Source organism: Diadema antillarum, unplaced genomic scaffold, assembly GCF_040938485.1.
Source record: "Diadema antillarum isolate AM-2024a unplaced genomic scaffold, OU_Dant_1.0 seq00001099_RagTag, whole genome shotgun sequence".
NCBI lineage: Eukaryota > Metazoa > Echinodermata > Echinoidea > Diadematoida > Diadematidae > Diadema > Diadema antillarum.
Genome location: NW_027271916.1, coordinates 782002 through 808134, shown reverse-complemented (window position 1 = coordinate 808134; position 26133 = coordinate 782002). Strand labels below are relative to the sequence as shown.

The 26133-nt window shown below is 39.2% G+C and overlaps 2 protein-coding genes across 2 annotated transcripts in view; both read right to left on the bottom strand.

Moving 5' to 3' along the window:
• Positions 1-26133, bottom strand: part of LOC139743639 (scavenger receptor cysteine-rich domain-containing protein DMBT1-like) — a 263637-nt gene that overhangs the window by 156376 nt on the left and 81128 nt on the right. The window lies entirely within an intron of this gene.
• Positions 1774-24997, bottom strand: LOC139743631 (uncharacterized). The gene is made up of 9 exons (XM_071654099.1): positions 24903-24997; positions 23484-23592; positions 22023-22131; positions 18780-18959; positions 16813-17127; positions 12916-13236; positions 12178-12259; positions 11608-11849; positions 1774-2498 (listed from the first exon to the last, which is right to left on the bottom strand). The coding sequence occupies exons 1-9, from the start codon at positions 24995-24997 to the stop codon at positions 2260-2262; spliced, it is 1692 nt and encodes a 563-aa protein (XP_071510200.1). The 3' UTR covers positions 1774-2259.

The window sequence follows — 26133 nt, the reverse complement described above, 5'->3', positions numbered from 1 at the left end:
TAGCCATTTTACCATTTGTAAGCCCTAATTCATTAACTTTGTGGGCAACGTCTGCGAATAATTTACGTTTTTCGGGCGGTGTCCAATTTCTGCATTATTTTGCAGGTGATTTTTAACATTAGAGGTTGATGTTTTTTTCTGCATTAGTGGGCGTATCTATGCTTGTAGGCGTCTCTACATTTGTGGGTTTAACAAGGGACCTAATGAATCGGGTGCATGTTATAACACAGGTTATGCACTTGTGACTGTGTGAGCGTTATATCATTTAGGTACTTTTGCTCGCTGTTAGTGTTCGACGGAATCCGAATCCATTTGAAGTTTCAACCCATGTTGATGTGTGCCATGATTCTTCTTTTATTAATGAAAGATTAATAGAAGAGCGGTATTGTTACCAATCTTGTTCAGGGGAAGTATATAGGTAGAGAAAATTGATTTTGTCAGTAACTGCAATTTGCACTTCAAAAAGAAAGACTAGTATACACAGAAATGGAGGCATCATTATCCTTCCTTTGTGGGTATCGCCCACGCCTCCCCCATTGAAGCCTAGTGGTATTTTCGAGCGCTAAAACGAACCATAGCGTACCGACCCCAGGCGAGCAGTTGCGATCTGTGCCAGATTTAGAGTTTCGAGCGCTCAGTGGGTAGCGCACCTCATAAGCTTTTTTAGAGGGGGTCACACATTTTGTAGCAACGGGTTCATTCACCTCCTCACATATTCAACTATGCAATTCGTACTTACAGAGATCCCGAAAAATAGAACGCACTTTTTGTATTATGACTATTTATTATGTGCCTGTTACCCGCATTGTTCACACACGAATTTTTGGTAAACTTTTGGACTGGGCTCTTTTGACGCACATCGGGGTGTGGTCCAATTTTGGCTCGGGTCGGTTGTTACAGTAAACAGTGTTCGAGCGCTCCTCTGGCGCTGGTACAGCACTGGAACGCACCCTACATTTCAAGTCAAAACAGTTCAAATATCACATTCCGAGGACAAGGTGTAAGGCCTCAGAATGTTGGAAATATCTTACGACGCTTAAGTTCTATTTCTTAAAGTCTACTCAAACAAGATATGAGACCAACACTAAAATGCTTCTTAATCTTGATTTATTGATGAAGAAAAGTTAAATCAGACAAAGTAAGAATAAGTTTCCTAAGAATCATAGATTAAAAAGAACAACAACTATCCATCCACCCAAACAACGACACGCGCGAAAATGCAAGAACTTCTTGTTGTAAAATGAAAAACTATATGCATGTAACGAACAGTACAAAAACATGTGTTCATTTGTCAATCTAACTCAATGGCGTATCCGGAAGTTCCCATTTTAAAAGTTTTTATCGAGTACATGAGGACTGTTAGTTTGTCGTTTGTTGTTTACACCTACTGCTGTCTCAAATTCGGAGATATTCTCGTTCTTTTTTGACATAGTCATAAGGTGATGACTCAGTAGTTACTTTTATCAGTATACCCCTAATAATAGCAATATCAGCAAGTCGAATGTCTATTTTGGAGAATGGCATATTCATTTTAAATCGGGAATGAAACTGCCTATGGTGTTGTTATTTTATCGAAAAGATACCAAACTACTCGTGCATGTAGTTACTCTTTTTTTCTCCTCCTTGTGATAGAGTTTCTGGTTTATCTAATATCATCAAAATGAGTATTATACTCTGTGCTACAAAAATCACAAGAGTAATCTGAGCAATAAAGAAGTAATGGATAAAGAAGTAAAGGCATGTGATTTTAATAATAGATATCAACTCTTACTGAAACATAGCTGAAGTTGGGTTTAAAGTGTATCTGCTCAAGGGCCAATGTTTTTGTGGCCTTTATTTTCCGAGTCTTGCAACAAATCTGCAATTTAGAACTAAATCGTTGATCAATATTATTTTGAATCATATGAATTACTAAACTTTTTAAATAATCAATTTCTTCTTCAACTTGCATGAAAACTACACATGACAAGTTTCATCTATACTCGGAACGAGAATTTGTCCACACGAAAGTCTGACATGGATCACAAAAGAGTCAAGATGGAAAAAGGAGGCGAGTTCAACATTTTGTAGTCAACTTCTGGACCGCGAAATCACCCCATATTGATAAAACTTAAGGAAGAGAATGTGAAGGGTGTTTCACTATTATGGTAAGGAATAATACCTTTTTGATCTTAAGGCAAACGTAATAACAATTTACCAATTAAATCAAAAGGCAGATGTCTGGTGCGTTTCTTTTCGTGAAGAGTGGAGTTCGATCTTTCAGAGCATTCCAAGGGTAGGCCAATCAAACGGTTCCGGGGTTGAAAGAGGACCGTTACCGCACTGCTCAAGAGGAACACAGCGGTCTCCACTCCAGTCTTTCACCAGGCCTCCGAGACAGTTGCAACCAGCCACGCACACTGCCGGGCAGATTCTACCACCGCCAGGCGGGTTGTCACAGGAGGCGGGTCCGCACCCAGACCCACATTCGAGATACTCCATTCCGATTGGGCAGAGATCTTAGAAGAAGAGGAACATAGTATTGCTCTGATGAAGTATGAAGACGTCAGGTACCATATCTCAATCAAACATGGGTGGGGCATTTCATGCAGCGTTTTGTCAGATAAGCTACTGAAATCCTTACATTTAATTGGCTGAGAGCAAATTTACGAAAAAAGAATATTCCACAAAACGCTTCATGAAATACAACCCCTCCATTTCATTTATTTATCAATCCAGGAGGGTGTTTCATAAAGCTGTTCTTAAAGTTACGAACGACTTCAGAACGACTGGTGATCAGTTCTTAAGTGCTATACTTATCAGAATTTCAATAATTCAGCACAAGAACTGATCACCAGTTGGTCTTAAGTCGTTTGTAACTTTAAGAACAGCTTTATGAAACATCCCCAGGCTTATCTAGCTAGTTTCCTCTCATGTGAGTCTTCATTACAATGGGGATTACAGTGGGATAAGTTGTTAAAAGCCTGTATCACAGCATAATTATCAAGATTTGCTATAGTAATTAATACTGTAGCGTGGTGTCGCAAGTTGGCCGCTTTGACAACTTCAGCGTTGAAAGATATCAAGTCTATAACATGTTTAAGTTACTTGCAACAGATATAGGATTAGCAACCACAGGAGCAGTAAGAGTATTGTTGAGATCAGACCAATGTCAAATCATTGCATTTCAAAATATGTTTTTTTTTTCTTATCATGGAAACAAAGATTTAGACGAAGCGAAAGCCTTAACGTCTGACATGTCTCGCAAAATCTGAATAGAATTTCCCGTCTTAATTCATCATTACATAAAAAACTCGAAATATTTTATGTTCATCAATACTTTTCTTCTGCTGTAACAATTAAGAGATTACAAAAAAAACACCTAGAAATGTCGCTATGACGACTGGTATGCCTCCGCCAAATTGCATGGTTCTCTGAATAGGTCTATAGCACAATGTCTTGACAATGTGTGATGACAGTTTCACATAACCGGCAAAATATAAAAAAATGACAGGTTTGTCACAAATGCATTGAATGTTCATTTTCCTTGAACCAGGTTTATTTGGATGAATGACTGTACTGTCTAATAAGAGTGCAGGTATTTGGGGATTTGTACCCAACTTTTGACCCTTTTATAAGTTTAAAGAAGAAGTGAAAATTTAGCACTTTCACTTGACCTTTGACCTTTTCGCCTTTGACCTTTTGACAAGAAACTTCCAAGAGAATCTGTATTGGGCAATACACGTACATGCATACACTAAGTTTGAAGAAAAAAATCCTGCAAATTGACCTCGACCTTTGACCCCCTGACCTTTTACCCATGACCCATAGAATCCCTACATGATCACTGTCAGTCAGTACATGCATATATACTAAGTTCCATGAAGATACCTTGAAATAATTGTGAAAAAAGTGAAATTTTAACATTTTCACTTGACCGTTGACCCTTGACCTTTGACCTCATGACCGAAATCTCTCTCTGGGCAACCTTTATTTGGTAGTTCACGTAAACACCAAGTTTCAAGAAAATACCTTCAGCCATTGCAAAGATACAGGGGAAATAGTGAAATTTTGAACATTTGACCTTGACCTTTTGACCTTTGACCTTGAGCATGTGCACCCAAAAGTTGATAGGCACAACTTCGCTACCTCATACATATACATGCCAAGTTTCATTAGGATACCTCTAACGGTTTTTTAGATACGCTTTCCACAAAATCGATTACATAATGCCTCCGGCGACACTTCGTGGCGGAGGCATAAAAAGAAAGAAAGCAAATCATGCACATACAGCTAGCAGCAAAATTATTCAATCCCTCTCTTGCATTTTGGACACTCTGGTATAATGAATTATATTATAACTGCAGATTATTACTAAATCATACAAGTGGCGATCAGATAGTTTGTTACAAGTAAATAACAGATCAGTAGCCTTTGATTTGCATATAGTTACAAACTTTGATCATTCATGTATAAAGAGATATAGTCAAGTGAGCACATTTATGGTCATTTTCAGTCCTCTCGGTGATCTCTGAAGCGTAAGGTGAAATGCTTCGTTGAACATGGTTTGTTCACTCAATGTTTTGATAGGTGACACAATATGACTGAATTTGATGTAGGATTCTTAATATTTTAATTGGTATTTTTCATTGTACAAAAATATTTAAATGAACTCATTTCTAGTGAAAGTCCTACCATAGAGTTTGTACAGAGGTTTAGCCATGATATTAATGATTCAAGGTTTAAATCATGTCAAAAGGAATATAACCCATTGAAATGGTAAGAGGTGTGTATAGAATGGCAAGATATTATTCAAAATTCCATAAAAACAAAAGAAATTAATCGTGATCATCAGACCATAACACGTCATGCTTCAGTGATCACAGAAAGGTCTGAAATGACCATAATGTGCTCACTGGACCGTATCTCTTCATGCATGAATGATCAAAGTGTCTAACTATATGCAAATCAAAGACTATTGATCAGGTAAACATTTGTAATAAACTATCTGTTCACTACCTGTATATGATTTAGTAATTGTAATGTTATTTAATTTGCCATAGTGTCCATAATGCAAGGGGGTTGAATAGTTCTGCAGCCAACTGTAGCAAAGGAATAGTTGTGAGGCTGGGATACAATCTCATTTACATCATGCCACATCTCTCATCCCATTTACAGCATCACTATTTCTCGAATTCCTTAATTTATGTTTTTCCCTGATTTCGATATATCTTTGCCTATTTCCCTTATTTCATTTCATGGTACACAACGGGGAAGACGATTTGAAAATGCCATGGATTTTCTACTTATCCCTTCACTTCGTAACTCAGAAACCCTTAAAGGGGCATTCCAGACGATTTCCATAATTTCACATCATGTAGTACATAAATCGACAGCTCCATGTATAGATTTGTGGAATTTATTGTGGTTCTTGAGCAGAGAAACAAATTGAATGAAAATCTTAAACAAATTACACTGAACAGTGTTGATGACATCAGAGCCTCACATATTTTAGAAATGTAGCAGTGGAATTCCATTACAATACCACTTGCTCAACAAGTTCACCTGTGAAGAATCTATGCATGCCTTCTTCTTTTGTTCTGCTTCCTTGAGCCCCATTTCATGCATTCTTATGGTGAGGCTGCCATGTCATCCCTGTTCATTGCAATTTGTTATAAATTTGGAAACATTCTTATTTCTCATCCCAGTCACTATAAATTCTGAAAATCTGTAATCAGTTTAGCTAATTTATAGTTGTTCAAATGTAAAAGTCTGAAAATCATCCGGAGGTCCCCTTTAAAGTATACAGGATCCATGAGCCTCTTCAGTGTTGCCACTGTTCTACCAGAGGGCCCTGCTATTATTATAGGTTTTCAGGGTCTATTTCATAATTTCGTCATTCAAGTTCCTATTCTGAGCATTCGATTTCACGCATTCCACGCTCGCAGCATTGAATCAGCAATCAAATTCAAAATCCGGTCATTCGAATTCACTATCCGAGCATTCAAATTCATTGTCGGAGCATTCAAATTCACTATCGGAACATTCAAATTCACTATCGCAACATTCAAATTCACTATCGGAGCATTCAAATTTAACAGAGGAGCACGCATTTCATCGATGAGCATTCAAATTCATGTCAAGCTGGCGACGGAATCTCGTCGGTCATTCAAATTCGTGAATAGGCAACCACGTTCCAAATAATTTAGTTAGTTTGGGGCCGTGTATGCAAGTGTTTTTCATTTGGCTTTGAATATATTGGGATTATATATGACTATTATTTATTTTGCAGTAGAGATCCACCTGTTCATTGTAAATTTTGAACTCGCGCTTAGCGAAAATGAACATACAGCACATGTCCCTCGGATTGTACATAAAATGGAGGTCCCATGTGTGAGAGAGCACAATTCATGCACGTAACAGATCCCACTTCATTTATTCATCGCAAAGACCAGGGTGTTTAAGGCATACATCCAACTAGACCCCATATGAAAGACCAGCTATTGCAGCTGAATATGGGTTATCCAGCCATATTCTTTGATGGAAAAAGAAACAAACAATCAAACATTAGGCACTGTATAGGCCTACAGACGAGCACAATACGGGGGGTTAGTTGACACCTTCGAGGGAAAAAAAAACTAAACAATTTCGACTACTTGAAACTGATACATGAACATTTTATACGTCTTGCTTGTTGTTTATTGCTGTCTTATTGGTTTACTTTTGCGGGACTATGTGACATCACTGTGAGTCAGTTTGTCTTTAAATTGATAAATTGTCTTAAAATTGATGAATTGTCATTATATGTGGTTGGTGTTGGGGCGTTGTCAGCATGCAGTATCATCACGAAATATGATTAAATTGTCGTTGTGTTGTTTGGGTGCACTGCTGATTGGACCTTACAATTTGAAATTTATTGAGATGAAAAACAAAGAATACATGAACAGAGAACAATGTAGAACCTGTAAACAATCATAATTACACTATATGCAAGCCTTCATTGGTTGTGTTGGCCCTTTTTCCTTTCTTAAAAAGTCTACTCCATTTTCCTCCTTAAATTGATTGCACGAAGTAGGAACTTGATCGCCTAAAAATGAAATTGAACGCTCCAAACAAGCTCATCGGGACTATCACATGACTATCGCATGAATTTGAATGCACGAGTAGGAAAGTCGGTGCTCGCATTTGGAAATGGAATGCGCAATCGTAAATTTGATTTCTCGAAAACGAAATGGAACGCCCATAAGTTACCGCTCGGATTCTGAATTTGAATGCCCGAATATTTTCGCGCGTGTGCGCTGTGTGAATTTGAATGACAAAAGTATGAAATTGACCGGGAAAACCTATATTACTCTAGCATTGCCAGGTACCCATTTATACGCCTGGGTCGAGAGAGACATAGTGGGTAAAAAATCTTGTCCAAGGACGTAAGTACTGGGCGAGATTTGAACTCGGGACCTCCGATCGGGAGTCGGGAGTCTCATCCACTATGCCACAGCGCCCCCAACATGCGACATATCGAGATCTTATCGAGATATGAAGCTCCTACGACTTGAAGGATGATACCAAATCATGAAAGGAGCATTTTTTTTTTGTGCCATGTAAGATCTTGCTTCGAATATGCGAAATTTCATCAGGCGACCCAGAGAGCAACCCACTACATCTTCTCAACAGAGATCGTATGCTGAAGTGGTGGGATCCTCAACACGGAATTTCATGATGATTCCACCTCGAGGGCGGCTGAAATCGACCCCACCCACCCGTGGCTTCCACTGACAAAAGCTCAACAGGGGTGGCACGAGCATCTACGTCTCGTGACGGCAACATGCTGTTAACCTCCCGCTCTAACTTCGGTGAACACTGTGCGAGTTCTCGTATATTGAAGTCAAAATCACAACCAATTTCTAACAGTGCTTTGAAAGTTTGTACCGAAAATTTGAATTGCAATGATAATGTTAACACTGGCGAAGCACAAAACGCTCTTCAGGAGCGACCGCATGAACTAATGAAAAGTAAAATTAATAATTTGATGAATGGTTCAATCCCTCCGCTCAGAAAGAGGGGTCTAAAATTTGCCCATTTGAATATTCGTAGTTTAATTTCTAAAATTGATGAACTTAGATTACTTCTGAGACATACATCCCTTCATGCCATTGGTTTGAATGAGACATTTTGTGATTCCATGATTGATGATTCTGAATTGCATATCGATGATTATGTCCTATTACGTAGAGACCGTACAAGACATGGTGGCGGTGTGGCTGTATATATTTCCAAAAGATTCAACTATAAAATAAGAGACGATTTGAATTCATCTACTTTAGAATGCCTTTGGTTTGAATTGCATTATCCAAATAAGCCTTCCATCCTTGTAGGGGAATTTTACAGACCTCCGAATTCTCACGTCGATTTCTTTGACAAATTAGACAGGACTTTGGACTCTGCTCTCTCGGAACATATGAGTTGTATTATATTAGGTGATTTCAATTGTAATTATATGCCACACCAATATGATGTGATTGCCGAAAAAGTTATGTTTTATACAAATATGTACGGACTAAGTCAGTTAATTGATACTGCTACAAGAGTTACAAATACTGCTTCTACTTTAATTGATTTGATATTTGTGTCAGACAAAGAACTTTATAGTGAATGGGAAATATTTGAGACTAGCATTAGTGATCATTATTTGGTATATGCTATTCGGGATTTCAGTGCTAAGATCCATCAAAAATCTGAATGTGCGGAATTTCGCTCATTCAAAAATCTCAATGAGGAGGAATTTTATAGTGATTTGAGAAGTGCTCCGTGGCAGGTCATAAAAGATATAGACGACGTTGATGATGCGTGGGATATGTGGTTGACTCTTTTCAATGATGTTATCAACAAGCACATACCTTTGCGCAAAAAGCGGATAAGAAAACATGCATGTCCATGGATATCTGATGAGATTGTTAAGCTCATGACGGAACGTGATAAAGTTCTCAAAGCTGCTAAATCTAACAATAGTGATGATCTTTGGAATACCTATAAATATCTAAAAAACAAAGTTACTCATCTCATGAGAATAAGAAAAAAACAGTATAACACTGACCAAATTTTACAAAATCGTAACAACAGTAAGAAAATGTGAAAGAGCTTGAGGGAAGTTACGCCTAAATCATCACCCATTTCTCCCAATACCATAAAGGTTGATGATGCAGAAGTATCGGACAACGCAAGTATTGCTGAAGCATTCAACAATATTTTCATATCTAATGCTACTAAAATTACAAAAGACCTACAGAGGAATACTTCTCAAATGATATTAGATGAGGACAAAGGCTTTGTTCCATCTCATTCTCAATTTGATTTAAGTATGATAACGAGAGATTTTGTATTGAGACAGATCGAGCTTCTTGGCATAGATAAAGCAACCGGAGAAGATCACATCGGCTGCAAACTTTTAAAGATGACAAAGAATGTTATTGCAGAATCTCTTTGCGATATTATCAACAAATCCCTGTCTACGGGAGTTGTTCCACGTGAATGGAAAAAGGCTCGGGTAGTACCAATATTTAAAGCAGGAGATATTTCTTCGTTGAATAACTACCGCCCCATCTCAATCTTACCAACAGTGAGTAAAATTATCGAAAGGACCGTACATCAACAACTGAGCGAATTCATGAATGCGAATGATTTACGACACCCTAATCAATCTGGTTTTAGACCATTTCATTCCACATCAACTGCTCTTGCAAAACTTGTGAATCAGTGGTCTTTGAATATAGATAATAATCAAATTTCTGGAGTTGCCTTCATAGATCTTCGGAAGGCATTTGACACTGTAGATCATGACCTACTTTTACATAAATTAAAGTGTATAGGGTGTAGCAAGACGACTGTAGATTGGTTCAAATCCTATCTAAGTGACAGACAGCAAGTGACGCAATTCAAAGGAGCCAAGTCCCACCCTTCAACTATTAAATTGGGTGTACCTCAAGGGTCAATTCTTGGTCCCCTTTTATTTTCAATATATCTACCCGAGTGTACTTAAGAAGGTGTTATAGATATGTACGCTGACGATACGACCCTCACTGTCAGTGCTAATGACGCAACAGTTTTAGAAGAAAAGATAGCTGTTGCACTAAATAAAGTAATGGGGTGGATTAAGAAAAATCGGCTCGTCCTTAACACTGACAAAACTTCTGTCATGATTATCGGCTCCCGTGCTAATCTCGGGAAAATTGAAAATTTCAGTATTTCATTAGATGGTAGTCGGATTAAAAGAGTTCAGTTCACTAAATGTTTAGGTGTTTTAATAGATGAAGAACCGAAATGGTCTAAACAAATCGAAAATGTATGTAAACGTACCCAAAAGTGTCTGCATGATAAAGAGAGCGAAGGCTTTTTTGCCCCAACAGTTCTTAAAATTACTTTATAATAGTCTAGTGTTACCACAATTTGATTACTGTTCTGTTGTTTGGTCAAACAGATTTCAATCCCATACAACTAAGCTAGAAAAAATTCAAAAGAGGGCAGCAAGAATAATTTTGGACAAAACATTTGACACACCGTCAGCTGATTTATTCAAAAGTCTTAAATGGATGACACTAAACAAATGTTTTGATTTCAGCCGCGTTATGATGATATATAAATGCGTCCATAACTTAGCACCTTCGTACCTTCAGGTGCACTTAGTTAAGCCTATAGTGATGTACATGAACATCATACAAGGCTAATAGACAGTGGAAATCTATGTGTACCAAGATATCGCTCTGATTGTCACAAGTGCAGCCCAATCGTATCCTCTGTACTTGAATGGAACAGGCTAGATCATTCAATTAGATCAGCTTCTTCCATATTATTATATTCATTTAAGAGATTGTTTGAGCAAAGTTGCTATTTGTAAGTAACACCCGAAATTCATTCTGGGCTTTATCATTCCTGTATAATAGCGTTTTTAATTGTTATTTCAGCATTGTGGTGAACTCTTGCTGTGGCATGTACTTTTTATGTTACTGTGCAATGTACAGTATGCTGGTATGTATCTACACTGTATTATGTCATCTTCTGTATATACGTTTTGCTATTTAATGTACATATGTTCATCAATATTATTCAGGGCTCCATGGAAGACCGCTATTTATTGGTGAATGGACTACCCTGACAAAAGATTAGAAATAGATAAATAAATAAATAAATAAAATCTCACAGTAACTACAACATCTTGCTTTAACCAAATTATTATATGTATTCAATGAATTCTTACTAAACATGCGGCATATCAATGCATATGTGCATATATCGTCTGCTGGCATCAGATTAGAGCGTGTATAGTGAATCTGGTGTCTTGATATTGGAAAAAAAAAGAAGCACATAAATATATCTGTATAATTTGGTTAAAAGAGGATAAGGCACCGATCTACCAGAAATATGTCCCTGGAATGTTTTCACGATGAAGGCTTAAAGTTTTTGTAATCTCTGCATCTCTGTATCAGTCTGTCTGTCTCTGTCTCTTTGTCCGTTTATATGTGCCTCAGTCTGTCCCCCATTCCCTCTGTCTCTCTCCCGCCAACCCCCCCCCCCACCTCTCTCTCTCTCTGTCTCTCTCTCTCTCTTTCTTTAATTTTCTTCAATATGACCTACCTGGCCCACTCGGACATTCTTCCAGCGGTACACATCTCTGTCCGCCTTCCTGCTCCAACACTGTTCCCGCTGGACAGAAACAACCTGCAACACATTGTCGGGTGCATATCTGGGGGCCGGGGTTATCACAAGTCGCGGGACAAGCCGTGCCGCATCGATTGTACGTCATTCCCGAGGGACAAGTGCAACTCACCTGCTCATTCCGGGAGAAGAACTCCGCAACGCAAGTGCAGGAGTTTGACCTAAGCAAATGTTAGGAAATATGATTTCATGACTACGCGTACACAAAGGAAATAGAAATGTTGCGTTCTAGAGGAGACCAGACTCCATTGTGCTCGTTATTTGACTGTGTCGTATAACTACCATGTCTTAACATTGATTAGTCTTTAATGCAAGAATAACGGAAATTGTATTGAATCCAAATCAAATAATTCCATTTTCACATAAAGTAATGCATGGTGACATACGTAACGCTTACACGGGTCATAATAACCGGGGGATTACTTTCGTTATTTCATACTCCCATGAAATTATGAAGGGCCCTATTTTGAAACTACAAGTATACTGTACCTGCATTCGGCCAGGGGGAACAGATCGCAAGTTGCAAATGTGCAGGGGTCCACAATGCACTGCACAGGATTGGAGCATTGCTCTACTTAAAGAAAAGCAAAGATTTGAAAGATAAAAGAATTGATAAAAACTTGTTAGAACATCGGAGTGGTTAATGCTGGATAATCAGTGGAGGTAAAATTAAAACGCAGTTTTAAATTGAAATTAAAATGACCCCATTTGAGTCATTTTTGTGACCCCGATGCTTGGTTATTTAAAGTGACCACGGAGAACATGGCCACTTTTAACCCCGGTTGTAGTAGGTGCATAGTTGGCCACGGAAACGGGGTTAAAAATTACCCCGTTGTGGTTATTTCTTTTAAGAGTGCATCATTAGGATTGTACTTGGTGTTTGTATTTGAGTGTGTGTGTGTTTGTGTTTATGTTTGTTTGTGTGTGTGCGTATGTATTTGAGGCTTTCTTATCGATATGCAGTGAAAATCTATTGCTGTCATCATTGTTTTAGACAAGAGAAAGCAAAATGCCCTTGGCATTGAATTGCAAAATGTAATAAAGCATTAGAGTATACCATAGTATACGATTTCATATGAACGGATGTAATGGTTGTTTATTCATATTCTGTTAACCCATACGCAACAAAACAAATTTCAGGTAGAACCGTTCACTTCTGGTGACAGCTATGTGGGCGGGTTTTTTGCCACTCCATGGAAATTAAGGAACGTGACAAATTTCACTCACCTGCGCATTCAACACCAGCGTCCTCGCTGTGATGGCAGTTATGCTCGCCATATCCGTCGTGCCCGCATTCTGTCAGGTTTTGTTCACTTCCCTCGCATTGCAAATCATCAAAGACTATCTGACCCTGACCTTCACCGAAGTATGCTCGACTAACGGCCCTCCTTGCGCTCGGGTAGCCCAGCATCCTACACACCACATGGGCGTCGTTGAGGTCCCAAAAGTCGTCACAAACGGTTCCCCAAGCACCGTCGTAGAAAATCTCCACACGGCCCTCTCTGGCACTCGGCCCACCAGCGAGTCGGACGTCAAAATTCACGTTTTCTTTTGTTGGGTACAAAGACATTTTAAATCGTAAGTTTCATTCCCATTTTGCTCTTTAAACTTTACTTGCACTGCTGCATCACCTAGATGACAAGGAGTTGTGATTGACAATACTCGTCAATATACTCGAGTATACTATCTACTCTTCGTTTTCAGGTCAGCTCGTCGGCTATAACATCATTTGGATTGGGCCGTGTTTCTCATCCATTGCTATCCTATCACATAGAAATTGTGACATATACTTCCTACTTTACTCTATTTTCATATCTCGTTTTGTTAGTTGATTACCATTGCAGATTTATATTCATACTATTGCCAAAAAGATGCGTCGATTCCACACTCGACAATTTTGCTGTAGCTTTATTCCAGTCATGAAAAACCATTCACTTTCAACTTCGGTGTTTTACCTAAGCTCAACGTCAAAGATAAAACCAAACACTTTCTATGGTATTCTATGGAAAATAAAATGTACCCTTGTTTACAGTCTGGTAGTATTACATAAAATATTTCAGCATCGTCATATTAAGGAATGCATGTTTTCTGACACGGAGGGAAAAGTAACTGACAACTATGTAGCTTGAAAAATCGAAGTGCAAATTGAGTTGTTTATATTGTGTATGTTGTACTTTATATCCCAAAGGAAGTCAATCAATGCGCTTTTATATTGGGAGGCAACATACTACATAAGTTGATGACAACGTGATCGTCATGTAAACACAATGTATATATGTGAGCCATAGGAAGTGTATCACTTTCTTAACTGTTAAAGAAATTAAAACCATTCACTTTCAACTTCGGTGTTTTACCTAAGCTCAACGTCAAAGATAAAACCAAACACTTTCTATGGTATTCTATGGAAAATAAAATGTACCCTTGTTTACAGTCTGGTAGTATTACATAAAATATTTCAGCATCGTCATCGTCAGGGGCTACGGTACCAGGAGACTTCAACAAGCCATCAACAAAGTTCGTTCTCTCCCCAGATCTGAAGTTCTCAAACCGCAAACCAACAAGCAGGACACCAATGACAGAATACCCCTCGTGACCACTTTCCATCCCAATCTACCCTCTCTCCACAATATCCTTCGTGATAACCACCATATCCTTCATACCTCTGATCGTCTCTTACAGGCCGTCCCAGATACTCCCATCCTGGCATACCGACGCCCCCACAACCTCAAGGATCTCATCGTCCGTGCTGAAGTACCCTCCCTCACTGACAATTCTTCTCCTTTACAGCATGGCACATTCAAATGTTCAGCCAGTAGGTGCATCATTTGTAGCATACACATCCACGAGAGTGACTCTTTCACCAGCAACTCTACCGGCCTCTCTCACCACACGAAGGGAAACATCACTTGTACCACCACTAATGTCGTGTATCTCATCACTTGCAGAGTTTGTAGAATCCAGTATGTTGGGGAAACCAAGACAACACTCAAAAGACGCTTCTATGGACACAGATCTACTGTCAACACAGCCAAGCTCGACACTCCAGTGGGCCATCATTTCAATCTACCTGATCATTCCATCACTGATATGACTCTACAGGGCATTGAATCTTTAGGCACTCGTCCAGACACAGTCAGAACCAGCAGAGAGTAGCTCTGGATGAGACGTCTTCACACTATCCAACCCCATGGCCTCAACATCCAGGAGGGAAATGACTAACCACCTTTTATTTCCTTTTATTATTATTACCATTGTTAAACTGCAAAACCAGTATCCCCTACAGTCAAGCCCTCAGACTTCGCCGTATCTGCTCTGAGGATTCTGAGTTTTCTTTCCATGCCAGGAACCTGAAGAGACATCTCGCAGCCAGGGGCTACGGTACCAGGAGACTTCAACAAGCCATCAACACAGTTCGTTCTCTCCCCAGATCTGAAGTTCTCAAACCGAAAACCAACAAGCAGGACACCACTGACAGAATGCCCCTCGTGACCACTTTCCATCCCAATTTACCCTCTCTCCACAATATCCTTCGTGATAACCACCATATCCTTCATACCTCTGATCGTCTCTTACAGGCCGTCCCAGATACTCCCATCCTGGCATACCGACGCCCCCACAACCTCAAGGATCTCATTGTCCGTGCTGAAGTACCCTCCCTCACTGACAATTCTTCTCCTTTACAGCATGGCACATTCAAATGTTCAGCCAGTAGGTGCATCATTTGTAGCATACACATCCACGAGAGTGACTCTGTCACCAGCAACTCTACCGGCCTCTCTCACCACACGAAGGGAAACATCACTTGTACCACCACTAATGTCGTGTATCTCATCACTTGCAGAGTTTGTAGAATCCAGTATGTTGGGGAAACCAAGACAACACTCAAAAGACGCTTCTATGGACACAGATCTACTGTCAACACAGCCAAGCTCGACACTCCAGTGGGCCATCATTTCAATCTACCTGATCATTCCATCACTGATATGACTCTACAGGGCATTGAATCTTTAGGCACTCGTCCAGACACAGTCAGAACCAGCAGAGAGAAGCTCTGGATGAGACGTCTTCACACTATCCAACCCCATGGCCTCAACATCCAGGAGGGAAATGACTAACCACCTTTTATTTCCTTTTATTATTATTACAATTGTTATTCTCTTTTTCATTTTTGAATTTCATTCTGTTCTTTCCTTGCGCTTTTTCCATTTGCAGACCCGTTTATTCTTAATCAATTCCTTCCTCTAGTCCGAGTCTCTTTTATACAGCCCATTTCTACCTAAACATACACACACTTGGTTTTGTTGGTTTATACATACTTGTGCTTACTATGCCTTGCCTGCTTATCTACATACAATGTATACAATTTTCTCTCCCCCACTTTTTTCATATGTGTTTTATTTCATTTCTTTTATCAATATCTTTTTCATTACTGTTATTTCAATTGTCATTATCATTACTGAGTGTGTATATACACTTTTATATGTTTGATTACTTCCTTTTGCTGCCTCTTCCTGGTAATCCTTTCAGGGTTCTCTGCTTGCTCAGCCCCCCCCCCCCCTTCCCCTTGCTGTTGCCTCTTTCACTCTTTCCCTTTCTTTATCCCTCTGGTGTTCCTTATCTTCTTTGATGTTGCCTCCCTATTCATCCTTTTCCTTCCTTGGTTGCCCCCTTGATCCTCTTGATCAGCACTGACCCTCCTCTGCCTTTTGTCTGTCCACTCTCCTCTGCCCTTTCTCTGTCCACCCTCCTGCTCTAATCCCCCTCTCTTTACCTGTTGGGCTCCTTGCCCATGACCTCCCACCCTCTCCTTTGTTTTCTTTGTTCTGTGTACCCAGCCTGTCCCTGTCTGTTCTTGTGTGTAGTCCTTATATGTGATTGCTTTCCATGCTTGTTTGTCATTTTGCCTCTGACGAAGATTCTGCTAGGATTGAAAGCTCAGGCCCCTTTTGACTCCATTTTAATCCATTGGCTCGCCTTTATTGGATAAGCAGTTTCCAGCAGTTTTTTTTGCCACAGAAATTAAAAGACATAAAAAGAAAAGCATTTGACAGGGAAATTTGAGAAATATTGATTCATCAAGTCTTACAGTATGTATATTGTGAACGGGAAATTCTGCCCACTCACCTTGACATACAACACCAGCGTCCTCTAAATGACGGCAGTTATGCACGCCATATCCCGTGTGACTGCATTCTGTCAGGTTTTGTTCACTTCCCTCGCATTGCACATTATCAAGGACTATCTGACCCTGACCTTCACCGAAGTATGCTCGACTAACGGCCCTCCTGGCTCTCGGGTAGCCCAGCATTCTACACACCACCTGAGCGTCGTTGAGGTCCCAAAGGTCGTCACAAACGGTCCCCCAAGCCCCGTCGTAGAAAATCTCCACCCGACCCTCTCTGGCGCTCGAACCATTAACGAGTCGAATGCCAAAATTTCCTGGTGTTTAATCGATAAAAAAAAAAGAAATACAATTTTCAATTTCTCTTTATTTCTTGAACATTTTACCGTTATTTCTGCAAGAATAACAGAACCAGAATGTCTCAAGTGTGACGATTTGTTGAAGAAAAGTCAAAATTTGAGAGTTAAATTTAAAAGAATGAAGAAAGTGAAATTCGAGACAAATGAAAACAAGTAAATATTTTCTTCACTTTATTCTTTCCATAATTTATAAGGAATGCACTTCGAGTTGTCAAGCTGAACCTCAATAATGTTTGCTTGGTTTTGTACTAGTTTCTAGGTGTTACAAAAAACATTTCCCACTTTTGATCCTTTATAGTTCAAAAACTATATGTCAGATTGACATGAGCAATAGCTGAATAGTGTACAATTTTGTTGGAGGTAATTTGAAAATGAAAGCATGCTTCAGTTTCGTTAAATTCAACATTAATTTTTTTTTTCAGTTAGGTTTCAGATTTTGCTCTATTTTCAACCCTCTGTACAAAACTTCAACTTTGCACAGGGGTTATTGGTGTGTATGGGAGTGTGTTGTTGATACCCAGACAATGGTCCTACACAATGGCCAGGATTGGAATGCTCTATTACACATTTCTGAGGAATTCCACTATCACAGCTAGTCTTTATTTATTCTGAAATGTGGTGTATGCAAGCACATGGAAACATGTGCTTATTTTTTTTTCATGTGCATGCATTTCACCCTGTATCATGAAGTCAGACTAGCAGTGCTGAAGACAATCCACATGAATAAAAAGCATTTATGTGCCTTGCAGCAAAGCTCTGAACAGGTGGTATCCAGGTCCATTGTTCAGGGTCATTGTAAACACACACTCACATACACACTATTGGTTCCTGTGTAAAGTTCAAGTTTTGTACAGAAGGTTAAAATATGATCAAAATCTGGAACCTAACATTGAAATAAATCATTGATTTCAAGAAACTAATATATTTTTTCATATCTAAACCACCTCCAACTAATTTTGTACACTATTCAGCTATTACTCATATCAATGACAGTTTTATCTGATATATAGTTTTTGAACTATTAAGAATCAAAATTGGGGAATGTTTTTGTAACACCTAGTACAACAAAAGCCAGGTACAAATAGTATACAAGATAAAGACACATAAGATTTGATTGAGAGAAATTAATTTCTACAGTAACATGCTTAAGTTGCTATATTTCAGTGTCCTCCGGCAGGTGACCGATGTTTTTTTAGGAGTTTCTTTTTCTTGGGTGAGACTTAAGCGAATTTGCAGGTTATATAAACCTAAATGGCTGCTCACGTTATACGCATATACTATAGTTTGGCTTCAATAATTAATTTTGTTTTCTCCCGATATGCGAAACTCTGACATGGATCACAAGATTCAAGAAGAAGAAGAAAAAGAAGCCTATTCCATATTTACGGTCATATTTACTTTAACATTTAGATAATAGGGAATAAGACATCATTTCTAATCACAGGGCAACTATGAAACGACTTAACTATCATACGAAAAAAAAAAAGGTTCGGGCCAGTTTCTATTTTGGATAGGGAGGACTAAAAGTGGAAAAGAGAGTGAGAGAGAGAAAAAATGGAGGACTGGGAGTTTTCAGGAAAGTCGGTAATGGTTTGAAAGTGGATCGTTACCGCACTGAGCAGGAGTAACACACCGGTCCCCGTTCCAGTCGATCACCAAGCCTTCAGGACAGTAGCAGCCAGGCCGACACACTGCTGGGCAGAATCTACGGCTGTTGAGCGGGACGCCACAGCGGGCGGGCCCGCACCCTGACCCACACCCGTTAAACGTCATCCCAGGTGGGCACCGATCTTAAATAGGAGAGAAACATCACACATCTCTGATAAGGACTCGGGGATAACTATACAACAACAATAGTAACACCAACAACAATCCTAGACATTTCAGCCATTTGTTCTTCTGGGCTCTTATACTTATACAATATCCCCTCATGTGATTCGATATGAGCGTGGGGAATAATTACCGAGTAATATGAATTTCAAGAGCCAATATAGGCCTATCATCAGTGCTTGCTGTAACATGCTGTCGTGAGTTAGACTGATATATGATAACTTCAGTGTTCAAAAATCGCAGTTCAATAGGTTTAAATTGCCCGTAACAGATATCATGGATATAGTATAGGTTTTCCCGATCAATTTCATACTTTTGTCATTCAAATCGATTAATGTGCATTCAAGTTCACAAAACGCACTTACGCGAAAATATTCCGGCATTCAAATTCAGAATCCGAACAATAAATTTCATTTATGGGAGTTTTTTTTTTTTTTTCGTTTTCGTTAAATCAAATTCACGCTTGGGCGTTCAATTTCCAAAATAATGCGAGCATTGCATTTCCTACTCCTGCATTCAAATTCACGCGATAGTACCGTCATAGTTCTAATGAGCTTGTTTGGAGCGTTCAATTTCATTTTCAGGCGATCAAGTTCCTACTTCGTGCGATCAATTTAACAAGAAAATTGAGTAGACTTTTTTAAGAAAGGGGAAAGGGCATTTACAACCAATGAAGGCTTGCATTCTTGTATTCTTTGTTTTTCATCTCAATAAATTTAAATTGTAAGGTCCAATCAGCAGTGCATCCAAACAACACAACGCCACAATCGATGATACTGCATGCCTGACAACGCCCCAACACTTATCACACAATTGAAATGCATCAATTTAAAGACAAACTGACTCACAATGATCTCACATAGTCCCGCACACCGCAAAAGTAAACCAATGATATAGCAATAAACAACAAACAAGACGTATACAGTGCTCATGTTATCAATTTCAATGTAGTGGATTTTTTAAAGGTGTCAACCCACCTTCCGTATTATGCTCGTCTGTAGGCTATACAGTCCCTAATGTTTTTTTTATTCATTTTCCATCTAGGAAGACGGCTGGATAGCCCATATTCAGCTGCAATAGCTGGCCTTCCATGGGGTGCAGTTGGATGTAAGGTGGGACCATTTCACCGGGTTAAACCCCCTGCTCTTTGAGATTAATAAATGATGTGGAATATTTCACGTGCATGAGTTATGACTCTCTCACACATGGCATCTCCATTTTATGTCCTGTCCGAGGGGCTTATAGATGTGCCTGTATATTCCTTTTCGTGGGACCCGAGTGCAATTTTTTTTTTTTGATGAACAGGTGGACCTCTACTGCAAAATAAATAATGTTCATCGTGGATCCCGATATATTCAAAGCTAAATGAAAAAGACACACACACACGGTCCCAAACTAAGTTAATTCAGGACTTCTTTTAAAATAATTGAATGCAGTTATTTCGAACATGGTTGCCTATACACGAATTTGAATGACCGACGAAATTTTATCGCCAGCTTTACATGAATTTGAATGCTCATTGCTGAAACGCGTGCTCCTCTCTTGAATTTGAATGCTCCGATAGTGAATTTGAATGACCGGATTTTGAATTTTATTGCTGATTCAGTTTGGAAATGTTTTCACAAAAAATGATCAGAGGCAAATTTCTAAGAGCCGAAAGTGTCTTCGCCAGGCGCGTTCTTCACTGAACAGGAAAAAAAAAAAGAAAAGTCATTTTGTGCATAAATCGCGGTGAGATTGTTGCAAGCGGTACTTCTATGAGGAAATCGATTTATGACACAAAACAACAACAACAACAACACCAACAACAACAACAACAACACACACACACAAACAAACAAGCAAACAAACAAAACCTCCTATGCTGAAGAGATTCTTAGTTGGTCACGGCTCAACTTATCATCACGTGTTAGCGTGTTAACACTTTTCTTCAGATTTGAAAACCTAGGATTCCCCCGTTTAAAAAAAAAAATAACTGTGTCTTTCATTTGTCTTTCCTTGTTCCCGTTCACGGTACACATGGAACACGAATGGAGTGGATATGCCCATAAAAATCTCTCAAATCGGGATAGTTCTCTAAATGATATCATCTATCAATCACTGCATTATCAAACAGTCAAATCTGCCTTAGCGGCCACCTGTCTAAGGAGGTCACTCTTTTCGTTTCCCATAGGTGGCCGCTATAGACACGTGTGACTGTATATTAAGTAGGCCTACTACAGGTACAGAAAAGTACAATTCGGAATTGAAATCAACTAGAATAGAATTATCACAACATTGATCTTGTTGTAATAAAATTATTGGGAAGTTTTCCTTCGTCCTGTAAGATCACAAAGCAACAACACTATCTTCACTTATTCAAATATTAGTTATTCAATCATATCACCTTGACAGAACATCATTTGTTTGCATGTTTGCATCAAATATGAACGTTTGTGATAAGTAATCGAGTGACTGCATTTCGCTTAACCATAGAAAAGTGTAGTTGCTGATTCTTGGATGTACATGTATTGCCATAAGTCATCTTACAAAGATATGAAGCTCCTACGACTTGAAAGATGATACTAAATCATGAAAGGGGCATTTTTTTTTTCATGCCACGTAAGATCTCACAGTACCTACATCATCTTGATTTAACCAAATAATTAAGTGTATTCAATGAATTCTTACTAAACATGCGACATATGCGCTCGTATCTTCTGCTGGCATCAGAGTAGAGCGTGTATATTGAATCTGGTGTCTTGATATCGAAAAAAAAATGAAGCAAATATATCTGTATATCTTAGTTAAAAGAGGATAAGGCACCGATCTACCAGAAATATGTCCCTGGAATGTTTTTGCGATGAAGGCTTAAAGTTTTTATAATATCTGCATGTCTGTATCAGTCTGTCTGTTTCTGTCTCTTTGTCCGTATGTATCTCTGTCCCCCATTCCCTCTGTCTCCAATCCCCCCCCCCCTCTCTCTCTCTCTCTCTATCTCTCTCTTTCTCTATCTTTCTTTCATTTTCTTCAATATGACCTACCTGGCCCACTCGGACATTCTTCCAGCGGTACACATCTCTGCCCGCCTGGCTGCTCCAACACTGTTCCCGCTGCACAGAAACAACCTGCAACACATTGTCGGGTGCATATCTGGGGTCCGGGGTTATCACAAGTCGAGGGACAAGCCGTGCCGCATTGATTGTACGTCATTCCCGAGGGACAATCTTCTGCAGGCATCAGATTAGAACGTGTATACATAGTTAATTTGGTGTCTTGATGTTTCAAAAAAAATGAAGCAAATATATCTGTATATCTTAGTTAAAAGAGGAAAAGGCACCGATCTACCTGAAATATGTCCCTGGAATGTTTTCACGATGAAGGCTTAAAGTTTTTGTAATCTCTGCATGTCTGTATCAGTCTGTCCGTCTCTGACAGGGGTTATCACTGTGTCTTTCGTTTGTCTTTCTTGTTCCCGTTCACGATACACATGGAACACGAATGGAGTGGATATGCCCATAAAAACCTTCCAAATCGGGATAGTTCTCTCAATGATATCATCTATCAATCACCGCATTATTACACATTCAAACCTGCCTTAGCGGCCACCTGTCTATGGAGGTCGCTCTTTTCGTTTCCCTGGGTGGCCGCTATAGACAGGTGTGACTGTATATTAAGTACTACAGGTACAGAAAAGTACAATACTGAATTGAAATCAACTTGAATAAGATTATTACAACATTGATCTTGTTGTCATAAAATTATTGGGAAATTTCCTTCGTCCCGTAAGATCAAAAAGCAACAACACTATCTTCACTTAATCAAATATTAGTTATTCAATCATATCACCTTGAGCATTGTTGAGAGCACGTCATATGTTTGCATGTTTGCATCAAATTTGAACGTTTGTGATAAGTAATTGAGTGACTGCATTTCGCTTAACCATAGAAAAGTGTATAGTTGCTGATTCTTGGATGTACATAACTGTATTGCCATAAGTCATCTTACCGAGATATGAAGCTCCTACGACTTGAAAGATGATACTAAACCGTGAAAGGGGCATTTTTTCGTGCCATGTAAGATCTTACAGTACCTACATCATCTTGCTTTAACCAAATAATTAAGTGTATTCAATGTATTCTTACTAAACATGCGACATATCCGCTCGTATCTTCTGCTGGCATCAGATTGGAGCGTGTATAGTGAATCTTGTGTCTTGATATTTGAAAAAAAAAATGAAGCACATATATCTGTTTATCTTAGTTAAAAGAAGATAAGGCACCAATTTACCAGAAATATGTCCCTAGAATGTTTTTGCGATGAAGGCTTAAAGTTTGTGTAATCTCTGAATGTTTGTATCAGTCTGTCTGTCTCTGTCTCTTTGTCCGTATGTATCTCTGTCCCCCATTCCCTCTGTCTCAAATGCCCCCCCCCCCTCTCTCTCTCTTTCTCTCTCTCTCTCTCTCTCTCTCTGTCTTTCTTTCATTTTCTTCAATATGACCTACCTGGCCCGCTTGGACACTCTTCCAGCGGTACACATCTCTGTCCGTCTGGCTGCTCCAACACTGTTCCCGCTGCACAGAAACAACCTGCAACACATTGTCGGGTGCATATCTGGGGTCCGGGGTTATCACAAGTCGAGGGACAAGCCGTGCCGCATTGATTGTACGTCATTCCCGAGGGACAATCTTCTGCAGGCATCAGATTAGAACGTGTATACATAGTTAATTTGGTGTCTTGATGTTTCAAAAAAAATGAAGCAAATATATCTGTATATCTTAGTTAAAAGAGGATAAGGCACCGATCTACCTGAAATATGTCCCTGGAATGTTTTCACGATGAAGGCTTAAAGTTTTTGTAATCTCTGCATGTCTGTATCAGTCTGTCCGTCTCTGACAGGGGTTATCACTGTGTCTTTCGTTTGTCTTTCTTGTTCCCGTTCACGATACACATGGAACACGAATGGAGTGGATATGCCCATAAAAACCTTCCAAATCGGGATAGTTCTCTCAATGATATCATCTATCAATCACCGCATTATTACACATTCAAACCTGCCTTAGCGGCCACCTGTCTATGGAGGTCGCTCTTTTCGTTTCCCTGGGTGGCCGCTATAGACAGGTGTGACTGTATATTAAGTACTACAGGTACAAAAAATTACAATACTGAATTGAAATCAACTTGAACAAGATTATCACAACATTGATCTTGTTGTCATAAAATTATTGGGAAGTTTTCCTTCGTCCTGTAAGATCACAAAGCAACAACACCATCTTCACTTAATCAAATATTAGTTATTTAATCATATCATCTTGACAGAACATCATTTGTTTGCATGTTTGCATCAAATTTGAACGTTTGTGATAAGTAATCGAGTGACTGCATTTCGCTTAACCATAGAAAAGTGTAGTTGCTGATTCTTGGATGTGCATGTATTGCCATAAGTCACCATTACGAGATATGAAGCTCCTACGACTTGAAGGATGATACTAAATCATGAAAGGGGCATTTTTCTTTTCGTGCCACGTAAGATCTCACAGTACATACATCATCTTGATTTAAGCGAATAATCATATGTATTCAATGAATTCTTACTAAACATGCCACATATGAGCTTGTATCTACTGCAGGTATCAGATTAGAGCGTGTATAGTGAATATTGTGTCTTGATATTTTAAAAAAAAAATGAAGCAAATATATCTGTATATCTTAGTTAAAAGAAGATAAGGCACCAATCTACCAGAAATATGTCCCTGGAATGTTTTTGCGATGAAGGCTTAAAGTTTTTATAATCTCTGCATGTCTGTATCAGTCTGTCTGTCTCGGTCTCTTTGTCCGTATGTATCTCTGTCCCCCATTCCCTCTGTCTCCCTCCCCCCTCTCTCTCTCTCTCTCTTTCTTTCATTTTCTTCAATATGACCTACCTGGCCCGCTTGGACACTCTTCCAGCGGTACACATCTCTGTCCGCCTGGCTGCTCCAACACTGTTCCCGCTGCACAGAAACAACCTGCAACACATTGTAGGGTGCATATCTGGGGTCCGGGGTTATCACAAGTCGAGGGACAAGCCGTGCCGCATTGATTGTACGTCATTCCCGAGGGACAATCTTCTGCAGGCATTAAATCAGAACGTGTATACACAGTGAATTTGGTGTCTTGATGTTTCAAAAAAAAAATGAAGCAAATATATCTGTATATCTTAGTTAAAAGAGGAAAAGGCACCGATCTACCAGAAATTTGTCCCCGGAATGTTTTTGCGATGAAGGCTTAAACTTTTTGTAATCTCTGCATGTCTGTATCAATCTGTCTGTCTCTGACAGGGGTTATCACTGTGTCTTTCATTTGTCTTTCTTGTTCCCGTTCACGATACACATGGAGCACGAATGGAGTGGATATGCCCATAAAAACCTTCCAAATCGGGATAGTTCTCTCAATGATATCCTCTATCAATCACCGCATTATTACACAGTCAACCCTGCCTTAGCGGCCACCTGTCTATGGAGGTCGCTTTTTTCGTTTCCCATGGGTGGCCGCTATAGACAGGTTTGACTGTATACTAAGTACTACAGGTACAAAAAATTACAATACTGAATTGAAATCAACTTGAATAAGATTATCACAACATTGATCTTGTCGTGAAATTATTGGGAAGTTTTCCTTCGTCCCGTAAGATCACAAAGCAACAACACTATCTTCACTTAATCAAATATTAGTTATTCAATCATATCACCTTGACAGAACATCATTTGTTTGCATGTTTGCATCAAATATGAACGTTTGTGATAAGTAATCGAGTGACTGCATTTAGCTTAACCATAGAAAAGTGTAGTTGCTGATTCTAGAAGTGCATGTATTGCCATAAGTCATCTTACCGAGATATGAAGCTCCTACGACTTGAAAGATGATACTAAATCATGAAAGGGGCATTTTTTTTTCGTGCCACGTAAGATCTCACAGTACCTACATCATCTTGATTTAAGCAAATAATTATATGTATTCAATGAATTCTTACTAAACATGCGACATATGCGCTTAGGAGAATGGCATAAGGATTCAATGCGAGCGAGCAAAGCGACCGAGCTTGAAAATTTTGACATTCTAGAGGCCAACAACTGCCGTCGTAGCTATGTTTTTCGCTTTAGAAATTAAGGGGGA